General features: G+C 37.4%; 1 protein-coding gene across 7 annotated transcripts in view; it reads left to right on the top strand.

Annotated features, from left to right (window-relative positions):
- Positions 1-12,837, top strand: part of LOC113573532 (LARGE xylosyl- and glucuronyltransferase 1) — a 53,499-nt gene that overhangs the window by 2,280 nt on the left and 38,382 nt on the right. For 5 of the 7 annotated variants that reach the window (XM_027003847.2, XM_027003845.2, XM_027003848.2 and 2 more), the window contains 2 exons: positions 3,782-3,973; positions 12,244-12,548. In XM_027003847.2, coding sequence (XP_026859648.2) covers positions 3,868-3,973; positions 12,244-12,548 — 411 coding nt within the window. In that variant the 5' untranslated portion in view covers positions 3,782-3,867. Of the gene's footprint in view, positions 1-956; positions 1,039-3,781; positions 3,974-12,243; positions 12,549-12,837 lie in introns of all 7 variants that reach the window. The other 2 variants (XM_027003846.2, XM_027003852.2) reach the window with 1 other exon arrangement.

Here is a 12,837-nt window from a genome sequence, read left to right as displayed (position 1 = left end):
AGTGGAAAGAGGAGCAGCCCGGGACAAAAATGAATTATGCACTAGTGTGATCAAACTGTGACACTCTGTTAACTCATGAACTAGTAAATGATACAATTGGAATAAAAGCTACAAATCTCTAATGGAGCTAACCTTTTGTGTGAGTTACATTTCACACTGTTGCAGCTTTTAGTCCTATCCAACCAATAATGTTGGCCATAAATATAATAATAACCATTATTATTCGAATTATTAATGATAACAATATAATAATAATATAATAATAACCAAAAAAAGAATAGCATTAATGTTAATGTACATAAAAAATAATGTATATAAAAAATGAACTTTCCGTTTTTGACTGCTAATACGTGAGAAAAACACTTAATAATAAAAGCTTTACAGTAGTATAACTCGAAAAAACACCTTCTAAACATTTAAAGCATAAGGCAAAATCCAACTCCAGCAGGGCATCTGGAACAACAGCAAACAGCCTTAATAATACTCATTTGTCACTTACAGTCTACATACATACATCTCAACACTAGGCCTAAACTGTGGCATTTTAACTGAATCCTCTACATCTGTGGCAGATTTAGGTATGAGCAACATGGTCAGCAGGACAGGTTAGCACGTGGTGCCCACACACAAAAAAATTTGAATGGTGATATTTGCACGATATCATCATGCCAATGTGTAGGCCACTTAGCCTTGTCAGAATATGCAGTCTTTGTCACATTCTCCAGTTATGTTTGGTTTCATGTCAGTCCCTACATGTGCTTTTGTTTGCGTTATAACTCCGCCTTTGTTCATGCCTTGCTCATCACTCAGAGTTTGTTATTAATTATTTTCTATATCTGTTTGTATTTAAAATGTTTAACCTCTGCATTTAGTTGGTTATTAATTATTTTCTATATCTGTTTGTATTTAACATGTTTAACCTCTGCATTTATACAATTTCATGTCTTCCTGTGAAGTATTGCCAGGTTGACCTCAGGACTCCCCAATGGATTTCCAAGGGAGGGTGAAAGGAGCGGGAAATTGTTTCTTAGCAATAGGGTAATAATATAATATTTGGATTCTCTTTTTAATCCGTATTTATATACTAGAATTTGTATAGTTTTAATATTATTTATCTTTCAAAACATATTAATAAAAATTCACATACAAGCTAAAACCACTACTGCTCTCCATTGACAAAAAGACAAAAACATCTAAATACAGATCAAACCTGAAATGAGAAATTCTAGGTATTATTCTTTAATTTCTAAAAGAAAATTAACCAAAAATCTACTTACTTTTAATAGAGACAGTCTTTCAGTGCTGTTTCATATGCATATGTTTTCATATCTGTTTTATTAACATACCTATTTTTTATAAAGGAATGCTTCAGCAAAAAAAAAGTAAAATTAAAAATAATATATATATATATATATATATATATATATATATATATATATATATATATATATATATATATATATATATATATATACATATACACACACACACACACACACACACACACACACACACACACACACACACACACACACACAATTTCCACTTACCTCAAATGTAGTTCTTCAAGCCCAGCTTGTTTGATTTTTTTTTAGATTTGCTTTTTTTAGATTTGCACTGGAGCTATGTAGCCAATGTCTCTATTGGAAACTATTTAACCTAAAACCATTCATGCATACATACCCAAAACATCATTTAGGCCTACTACTTTCAAATGACAAGGTCAATTTATGTAATAGCATTTTTAAATAAATGGATTTCTGCAATAGCCTAGGTAGTATGTATTTTAAAAAGGTTGAAGTGGAACTATATTGTCACCTGCACAATGTCCAGCTTCTCAGTACAAGTTTACATTCAGAGCAAAGCAAAAACAAGGAACAAACAAAACTCCCAGCAATTCCATGGCGTGATTTTGTTCATTTTATTCACACAGTATCTTAAACCACATTGTCAAGTCTGCATGCTTAAAAACTGAATGCAGTATAAGGCAATTATGTGAAGATTTGTGCGTGTATTTACAGAAAAGTTTTTGGGTGAAATAGCTTCTAATACTTGCCAGTTATTTTAAACACACGACTACAGTGTGAAACTAGAGGAAGTGTCTTTGCTGATTGACTACATTTAGAGTAAGTAGAAATTTGTGGAACATAGATTTTTTTTTCTTTCAATCTGTAGCTTTAACTAATAATACACAGCCTTGCCACTGTGGTTTAGGTGACAGTATGACTTACAGTAATTTGTAAATATGATCAAAATTACAAAACATACAAAAGGGTTTGGATTATGCTGATAGTTCAATTACAGTGGTTTTAGGTAGATGTAAATATGCAGTTTTATATGCAGTTTATCATAGCCTTCCCAGGTCCTGACAGCATACAGTATAAAAAAGATTATGGACTTGAGTAAAAAAAAAAACAAAAAAAACCTTTCCTCTTGGAAAGTGTCGATCTCAGTCCTGCAACCCTTGTTCAAGTGGTCTTCGGCTGAGCAGGGTTTCATTTTAGGCCCGCTGAATATTTTGGTGCTCGCATGTGTTAGCACAATTGGCTCCTGCTGTAAAACGTGGCCAGAGAGGAGAGGTCTGCCACACGGGACTCGGAGGGCACATTCTTCACTTCTCAGCCTTTCCCTCTGGCTCCTCTGCTCGTCTTTGTAATGGTAATAGGCAGGGTGAGCTTGTTCTTATCACCAGTGCTAGCTCCATGAAAAAGTATGCATATTGTAGAAGCCTCTATTGTCCTCCAACGACTGTTATATGGATGGAAGGATATATTCTTGTGTAATTAATTGCTGATAAGGGTGTGTGTGTGTGTGTGTGTGTGTGTGTGTTTTAATCAACTATGATAGTGAACCTTTTACCCATGACCATCATTTTATTGGTACATGTAAGTACAGCAATTCACAAATAAACTATTATAATAATATAGCACTGAAAAATTCAGTAAATCAAATAAATTGTGTTCCCCTTATTTTGCCCTTGTTTCCCTGTATGTCTACTCTCTTGTATTCTTCCTCCTTCCTCAAAACACAATAATTCACTTCCTATATTACCCTATTTATACTTTCATCTTTATGATGATGGCTTCAGTCACCCTTCATCTTACCTTAGATGAATAGTGTTTATAAGTCACTTTCACCTCCTGTTAAACCCACACTGCATTGAAAGAGATGACTGTTCAGAATATTTTACTGTGACAGTAAATGGCAATACTTATTGCCATTGAAACACAAAATTCTGGTGGAATAACCTTGTAAATTCACAAATATTTTCTCATTTCTAAGTTCTCTCTTCTTTTGTCTACGTAATAATTGAGGCACTCTCTAGTAGAGAAAGGAGTATTGTAAGCTGAGCAACCTACAAAACAACAAACAAAAAACAAATCAGAAAAAATCCTTGACTTTAAACAACTTGTCTCCTTTCTGACTAAAGTTACTAAAAGAAGCACTGTGCTTTTCTTTATAAGTTGATGGACAGTGTTGAATTTAACAATAGGGAATAGTAGAATCAAAAAAGTAAGCCATATTGAAACTTTAGCTCTTGAAAGAAAAGTAATCTCTGTTAGAAACTTCAAAAAAGAACTGAAGAGTGATATAAGTAAGTGAATTGAGTGATATTAGTATTTGAAGACTATTAAATTAATGAACTGAAACTTTATACCTTGATTTTTCTTAGCACATCAGTGGTCCTTTTCAGCCCAAGATGTTTACCAGGATGTTCTGCTTTGACAGTCAAGCTTTTATTATGGAGCTGTGCCTTCAATAACTCTCTTTTCCCCTCCAGACAGTGCCATGCATCTGCTGGTGAACAGCTGCTTCCTACACAGAGGTCACTCAGCCTCCTGAACTTCACCTCTCCCGCCCAAGAGAATGCTGGGAATGTGTCGTGGGCGCAGGAAGTTCCTGGCTGCCTCCCTCGCCCTGCTCTTTGTCCCAGCCCTCACCTGGCTCTACCTGTCTGCTGCCAACTTCACAGGTAGTTTTCACTTAATATTACTGAAGCCCTTCACATGAGCTGTGGAGGAAAAAAAATACACATAAGCTTCATCATATAATTTTGGTTTTCAGCTTAATAATGACAAAAAATGAAATCCAAACAAAAAACAATTAAAAAGATGAGTTGTCTCATTCAGAGGTGTGTAAGGTCAAGCTGAAAATGTAAAGGTCTTGCTGTGATTTTGTATCACCTGGCTGAATTCACTGATTAATTGTTGACTGCTGGCTCGAGCTAGTTAGCATATCTAGGCAGGTGGAACAAAATGTTTACTTTCTGAATCTGAATGGCCCACTTCTAACCTCAGCTGAAGAGCTAAAGTTGCTTCACCAAGGTTTATGAGTAAACAAACCTTTCCTAAATCTTTTGAATCCTAAAGAAAGTGATAATGTATCACCTCTTAATTTAAAAAAAATACACTGAAGTACATCCCAGACTCATTTAGATTGTTTATTTTTCCACTCTGCTGAACTGAGTCACTGTACCCTGTCTGAAATTGATTACTTCCTCAAGAAGATTTAGTCCAGAAGGTATTAATGAGTGTGTCCGAAAAATAAATTTGCCTCCTGTCAAATTATTAGTTGTGTGAATTATTTATTATACCTCTGCTATTGGTTCAGTGCACTTGAAAGCCTTAAATAGTGTTCTGTGCAATGGCCTCATCTTCAGAATCTTAACCCATCTTTTACTTCAGTTTGCAATGCTGTTGTGAATGTTTTCGTATTCTGACATTAAAAGGTATAAAAATATTAGGTTAAATGTAGTGCTGGCCTGAACAGTTTAATTATTCAGAATGTTTAATATCTGGACATTCAGAAACACTAATTGGCAATTGAATCCTGTAGCCCTAGTAGCACCAGATATATGAAATGTAGGTCCAACCATATCACTTTTTCCTATACTGTTTATATCCTAAAATCTTTTTTTAATGCAAAGCACCTTATGTTGGGGCGGGGGGGGGGGGGGGGGGGGGGGGGGGGGGGGGGGGGGGGTGTATGAGAGGTTTGCTGGCTCTCAAGCAGCTTGTGTGCAGGAAACTGGCATGAACCCACACCAGCAGGATTTGAAGAAAAGAAAAGAACTAAATGCATTTGCTTAGAGAGAATTAAATGGTGCAACAACAGCTCTAGAGGACTGTGTATAGTGTTTGTTTATTTGAGCTAAAGTTACTTATGGAGGCCATGCCTCTAAACAGTGTTTGGTCTGTTAGCTGTGAAAACTGAGGATAAAGTCACCAAGCAACATAATTAGATCACTACATTAAAATGCATTAGAATGTAAACTCATATAGAATGCTAATATTTAAATTACTATTTTGTAGAGAGCTTACAAAGCTAATTTTATTAGGATGTTTGCTAGCAGGTAAAGGGCGTTTGCTATTAAGGTTATATTTTCACCTTTCCAAGTGGTGAAAATAGGTTTTGTGTGTCTCGGTATATGTAATTTTAGGCTTTTCATATTTTTTTAAACAGATGAACTACTTGACTTGCTAGCAAGTTAGCCAACCATACTGGACAAGATTGTAATGTTAACACAAACTAGTTTATTGTAAGAGAAACCTAACAAAAGAGTCAGACATACATTTCTTCTTTAGTTTTCAGAGACAAGTGTCTTGACACTTGCATTTTTAACATTGAAATAATGCTAAACTCCAGCAAGACTGCTAAAACTGTGTGTGTCATCATAGCAAAAAACAAAAAATTGTTTGAACTGATAGTTTAACGTGGGTGAACAGGAGTGAACTGGCGAGAGTAACTGAGTTTATAGAAGAAGAGTGGTTTGATTTGCCAGAAAAGGGATACATGACTGGCTCAGTGTTGCTGTATTGCAGCAGTGTGAGTACACGTCACAAGGGTTCGAGAATAATGATTGCCCAAATGGACCAGTTCAAGTTGGAGTGGGAGTTGCAATGTGTTAACAACGTACCTGATGCCAAACTCAGTTCATTTGAATATTTAAACCCCTGGTAATGTAAAAAAAATTCTTATCCATTCATGCATCCAGTCAAAACATACCAATGATATCTGTTGATAAATGACGTCAGAGCAAGGTGTGCTCTGGAAAATGGTGAATTGCGAATACCAAACAAAGCGAGATCGCAGCTTAGTATACTCATGGGTTGATTTTGACCCCTCTGTACCTGATATGCAGTCTGCATGGAATCCTAAGAAGGCAGATAAAAATGGCTCTTTTCTGTCAGAACTACAAATTTTAGAAATTGCTTGACAAATCACAATGCTTATAGCAGCAAAAAAGCTACTACGTCTGGACCACTGGACATGTGCATATTTCAGATGAACAATGAAGCTGATTCCAAGTTGACCAACTTAATCACAACATATCACAGGGTTAAAAGATAAATTTGTATGAAAACGTTGCTTATTTAAAAAAAAGAGAGAAAAGAAGTGAAAGTATATTATTTTTAAAACAAAATTAACCTTAACTAAGTGTGTTAGTTTTAGTGTGCTCCTTCACATATGTGAATAACACGTATGACACGTGTCGCCATGTGTCCTTGTTGCTAAGCCCCCTTGTTTAACATCCTCACCTGTGTCTGGTTTCCCTAGTCATTAGTGTGTTTATATATTCTCCTTTCTTTCATTGCTGGTTGTTTCTTGTGTTTGGAAGTACATCTGTGAATGATCATATGTGATTGATGTTTGTGTTTAATTGACTTTGTCTTCATCATTTTGAGTTGCCTTGTTTAACATCTTTTTTTTTTTTTTTTTTTGTTAAACAGCTTTGGTATCTTAACCTTGACTAGTGCTTGCATCCTGCCTTGCTCGTCACAACACAGACCAGGATCTTTCCAGCAACCCATGTAACGTCTTTATATTTATGAAATTGACCTTATTTACATCTTTGTATTTATGAAATTTACATGATTATGAACAAGTAGTAGCTTGTTTTTCTAAAGTAATAGTTTCTACATTATTGTTAAGAAAGAAGTTGCTTTATTCCAATATTTATGCTACTTACTTATCAGTTCCTGGTTCTTACAAAATGGCTAAGTTACGAAAAGGGTCTCCACTGCCCTCTACCCAAGGTGATGATTAGAACTGATTAAACTTAAGATAAAGTGCAGGGAAGTCATCGTCTGTCATTTCTAGTGAAGCTTGGTGAACCATCTGAAAATTTAATCATTATTCATATTTAGAATTTTGGGCTTAAATGTGGAAAATATAATCAGCAGAACCACAGTGAAAACCAAGATCTGGAAAATGATTTTGATCAGGATTTTCATATGAGCGCATTTGTGATTCTGGCAGCACCGCTTAGAGTCGTGTATCCAGCTGATATCTCTGATTATTGCTGTGCTACTCTGCGATTTATGAAAATGGAAAAAGACTAGAGATGTTCCCCTTGCTCACTGAAGTGTAAATACACTCTCAAGGACTCTTAACTCCAGCTTTACAAAGTTAATAGGTGTCAAGTAAGATAAATGTAGTGTTCTCCTTCACCACAACACACTCCTTGGTATTTGCAATTTTCTTACTGTAAAAGAGGAGGGTCAGCTTTATTTAAAAACCCTTTTCTTTTTTTTTTTTCAGGCTTTTGCATATTTTTATTTATTTTATTTTATTTTTGCATTTTCAGGATTATGAAATGGTTTACAAGTCAGAGGAAGTCATGTTCACTCCACAAGTAGCTGTGATACACCAGTATTTTCTAGATTTGTTTTGGGTTTTCCTTTTCTACACTGTATTGCCCCAACATCACACTATTCATGAACAGAAGTGCAACAGGTCAAATGAGAATCATATTAGGTGCTTATACAAAGAAAACAGTTCTGCACACTACTACTGGCACCTGCTTTGTCCCTCACACTAAGCAAATTGGCTGTCATTCTCCATAATGCAGGAATATATCGAGGGGATATTTACCTGATAACGAGAGAAGGTTGGATTAAATTAGGTCCTTGAAAGGAGCACTTACTGTCCAATCTTACTGTTAGCTCAGCCATTTGGATAACTCTTAAGGTTAAGTCTTATGAATATAAAGACTTGCATTTTAACTATCCCTTGGCATATTTTTATTTGTTTTTTTCACTTGAATGAGCTAACATAAATATGAGGAGGGTTTCAAGACTTTCTCAAATTGTTTTATCAATGGGGCAGATATACTGTCTGGCATATAGAGAAATACTAGGATCTCGATTAGACATATCAAGAACTTTTTGGTCTGCCTGCTGCAAAGCATAGTTAAAATAGATGGCAATGACAACTGGGATGTGATGGGGCCCACCGTTAGTAGCCTCTGTTAGACAGTGGTGGCATTGCATGTGACTTTTTGTTTATATTATTGTATTGTTTTACATGTTCTCTCTGTTTTCATTTAGTGCTATGCCTCACTCAGGTGGTATGTGTTTTGCCATACCACTTGTGTGTTATTTTTGTTATTATGGTCTTTTCTTTAAGAGGCCTTTATTTTGTGACCGGTTACTGGTCATGGTATGTTACGTTGGCTTACTTTTGTTCCAGTTAGTGCACTTTTATGTTTGATTTTGTTTGCATTTGTTTCATTAAACTCTTCAGTTGAAACCTCATGTTTGCTTCCTACTTTTTTCCTGCTCGTTCTACGCCTGTGACACAGGGTTTTTCATATATCATTTGCATTTTCCTCATGAATATTTAGTGCACTGGCCAGAGGCAAATCAAGGCAGAATCTCCCCTTCCTTAATAGCACCCATTTGAGAAAACACTCTAGTTTAGCTGTTTCCATGGCAATGCCCTATCAGATGAGTCAATTTGGATTTTGTTATGGGGTGGGGGGGGGGGGGGCTGCTTGTAACATAGAGTAGGGAGTATGTGAAGAAGCTGGAATGATTGAGCGGGCATGCAGGACTGACAGCAGAGGGCCTTGGATGCTTTAATGTGTCTGAATGCACAAATGCACTGCAGTAGGAACTTATGTTAATGGCTTCCGCTTGGCTCTGCCACTGAACTCATTAATGCCCTTGCACCCCTCGCTGCTCTAGCTCCTTACACATTGCACATTGACTGCTTTCCTCACTTGCAAACACACCCTAAGGTAGCCCTCATTAAATATTACTAAGGCAAAAAGCTCTCTCATCTTCATATGAAACCCTGAGGAATTTAGCTTTGCTTTTGAAGCTGGACAGGTGCTCTTGAGTAGAAATTAAGGGGAAAAACAGTGAATATTATATGATGAACAACCCTGCCATACTGGTTTAGTTTTTGGAGCTCATTAAGATTCTATATTTTTTCTTTTCTTTTTTTGTGGTGTCTTCTTTTAAACAGATTGCAGCTTGTGCCTGCTTTAGTTTCACCCTATTTAGCTGTCTCCAATTGAAAGTTGCTAATGTGCTCCTTTCCATATCATGAAGTACTGTAATCTGACAGTACTGTGAATCAGGAACGGGGAAGGATCCAAATTGTGTCAGTGGTGCATGTGATATCTGCTGGGCCATGTTTTTGAATTACAGTATTTCTGGGTGCCTTGTTGTACTCTAGAGCGAGAACTCCCTCATTACCTTGCAACACAAAGATGCAGATATCTCTCTAGGGCAGAACAGAAAATGTCCCCCTGGTGACCGGTTTCCCACCTCATCTCCGCTCCCCCAGCTGCTGCAGTTGGTATTCACTTGAAACTCCTGAGTTAATGGAACAGGATATTTCAGTTGGATGTGTTTGTGCCACTCAGAAAGTGCCTGTAGTCTGCCTGCTGTTTAGTTGTGATGTTGCCAAGTGCAAAGTGACATTTATAGACTCTTGGTAGAAGAAAAGGTAAACAAAAAGAAATGGACACATATTTGTCCTTGAATGTGTTTGTACTGTATGAAAATAATTTTAAAATTCTCATGTCAAAAGAAGGGGGTAGGAAGTCTTTCAGCTGTCTTAAAGTGTACATATATTTCATATGTTCTGATTAGAATCATGGCAAGCTAAGCTTATAATGTTCTTGAACATTTTAGGGCTAACTATCGTGACAGTGACACAGAAATGACAGAGCTGTTGAAGCAGCTTTTACCTTACTTTGTGGAAATATCTTTGCTTCTAGTGGAAGATGAAAGTAATGGAACTTTTCAGATTCCATATGGGAGGCTGTGAATCTTAGGGTTAGTATGAGTTCATATGCAGAAGTGGGAAGCGAATGTTTTGTGCAAAAGTCTTATGGAGCAGCAGTGGCCATTGGCCATTGGGCAAATGCATTTACATTTTCCGTTTACAGTATGTGATAGCCACCTATGTCCAGAGCTTCTTACAAAAGTGCTTTGCAGTCTCTATCGAAACATATCCTTGTGCGAGCATAGATAGGTTAGTGTCAAGAATACCATCAGACTAAAGCCCTGACTAAAATGGGAAAGAAGAAGTTTTTTTAAGTGCATGTTTAAGTGCTCAGTGACACGAAGTGATGACTCTTCAGTCTTCGTTTGGCGACAGTCCGAGGAAGTTCATTCCATCACCAAGGTACCAGGACAGAAGAGTTGATGCATGTTTTGTGTGTCTTGAGGGAATAGTGGATGGTGTTTCAAGTCAGGTTGAATTGCTACAGGGAGCCAGTGAAGACAACATAGCAAGGGGGTAACATTGGAGAGCAAGACGTGGAAGAACAGGAGGTTAAAAATAAGGCATACAGCATCATTCTGGATGAGTTGTAGGGGTCGGATGGCACAGAGGAGCACACATGCCAGGAGAGAGTTGCAGTAGTCTGATCTTAAATAGCAAAGGATTGACCAAGCACCTGAGTGACTCCCATGAAGAGAAATGGCTGAATTTTCCTGATGTTATAGAAGAGGAACCTGTCTGAATATAGTGTGGTATTTATGAGAGGCAACATCACAACAGCCAGTGAGGCATGAGTCAAATGCTACTCAGCCCAAAAATCTCGGCTCTGCATGTTGAGCTGTGGCTCAGCAGACCAGAGGAAGGCTTTTTCATGCAGGGCTTGTTTACAACCTCAGAATAGATGTAATTTGCTTCATATGCCATTGGATACTAGGGCACCATGAACCTCCCAAGTTAGAGTTTAATTCTTGCATATACCCATTTGGAAAGGCTGTCTTCTAAACTTGTAAAGAACCATTCCTGTCAGATACAGCCCTGCTTCAGTGTAGGTTTATTTTGTCATAAAACAGCATTATCTCTGCATCAAGCCAAGGAAAACTAAGAAAATGTGCCATTTCTTCAAATGTAAACATTTACTGCAGTAAAATAGTATTTTGTGGCTGGTTTCCTATGGCTCTATTCAGCAGAAGCTACATTTCTCCTCAAATGAATTTCATCTCATAATCCCATGGCAAATTAATCTCGAGATTTTAATGGGAACAATGAAACGACCTTGGCATAAGTAAGATAGGTTGAGGTGCAAATGTTGCCAAGCAGATGCCAGAGCCAAGGCTAAAATGCCTCTGCCAAACAAGGCTTGTGCCAGTTCAGTGACACAGTTCAGTAATCCCCTCTGCAAATAAAGCACAACCTAGAACGGAGCAGAGGTGTTTCAGCATCCCTGAATATGAGAGCACTATGGGCTTTATAACCACCAGCTACACCTTACTGCTTGGTAGATTAACACTTGTTTTTCCCATTTTAAAAAGATGTTTGCATTTTATCCATCTTTAGCAATTATCAGCTCCTGATATGGAAAGTAATAGCTATGAACATTCTTAGTACTTACCCTGCTCTAAAATACCTATTTCATTTCTGCCAGTTAATTATGATGCCTTTGATAGGTTAGTGCTAACCTGAGCAGTGTTGTGACCTTGCGTTAGATGTTGTCACTCAGGCTCCAGTTGATTCTAGCAGCAGTATACATTTTTTTGGGTTGGTTGAATTTCTTTGACAGGGTGATGTACCCATTCCTGGTTACATAGTTACCCAGAGATGTAGGAGCTTATGAGCTGCTGTTTTTTTCTGTCTTTTTCTCCCCTTTCTTATTCTTGCAAGAGAGTGCACACACATTTCAAGTGCTGATGGGAAATTGCATTTCCCTCAGTTTACCACTTTGATCAGTATAGCTTTTCCTTTCAGTAGCCATGGAACTGATTGAATAACATTCATGTCCCTCAAGGCATGCAGTGCATTATCATGCTGTCCTGCCTGCTAATTGGATATCACTGGCCAGCTACATCAGGTTTTGCTAACTCACCATTTTATTATAGGAAATATTGATGAACATCACCTCTGACCAATCTTAGAACTAGTGTTAGACCATAAGCTGTTTTTTTTTCATGAATGTATTTTTCTGCAGTCCTTAGGTGTTTATAAAGGCCGTCTATTTCCTCTCCTTAGTGAAGCCGCTGCCTCTTTCTCCACTGGAGACTCAGTCCTCCACGCTGGTAGGTGGCGCTGGTGAGCGCCAGGCGCTGGAACTGCGGGTTCGAGAGGTGGAAGAAGAGAATCGTGCGCTCAGGAGAGAGTTGAGTCAGCCACCCAGGAACCCTACCAATAGAAACTACCGTATCAACAATCACCATGGCAATCAGTCACAACCCCACTCCACAGAAGAAGGTACCGGTGACAGTGAAGCTCAGAAATCCTTCTCCACAGGGAACAGCTCCACTTGTGTCCAACACCCTGTTGTGGACAAATGTGAGGTAAGAATTGTTTGAAAATATTCAAGCAAGGCTGAGACAATTTAACCTATTAAGATCCAGACCTATTAGTATTCATAATAACAAATTATTTAGTTATTATTCTTTAAGCATATTGTTCAGTAACTGATGTAAATTATTTAGTATAAATATCAAAACTAATATGAAAAGTATGCAGTTAGGAATAGGAGTAAGTCTGAACTCACTGGCATGTGCTTTTAAGTGTAATGGGTTAAATAGCATAATCTCATAGATGTGGTCTTTTCTTCTTGACCTGCAAATGAATTGATAC

This window comes from Electrophorus electricus, chromosome 7 (genome assembly GCF_013358815.1).
Source record: "Electrophorus electricus isolate fEleEle1 chromosome 7, fEleEle1.pri, whole genome shotgun sequence".
Taxonomy (NCBI): domain Eukaryota; kingdom Metazoa; phylum Chordata; class Actinopteri; order Gymnotiformes; family Gymnotidae; genus Electrophorus; species Electrophorus electricus.
This window is presented reverse-complemented; position numbering and strand designations above follow the sequence as displayed.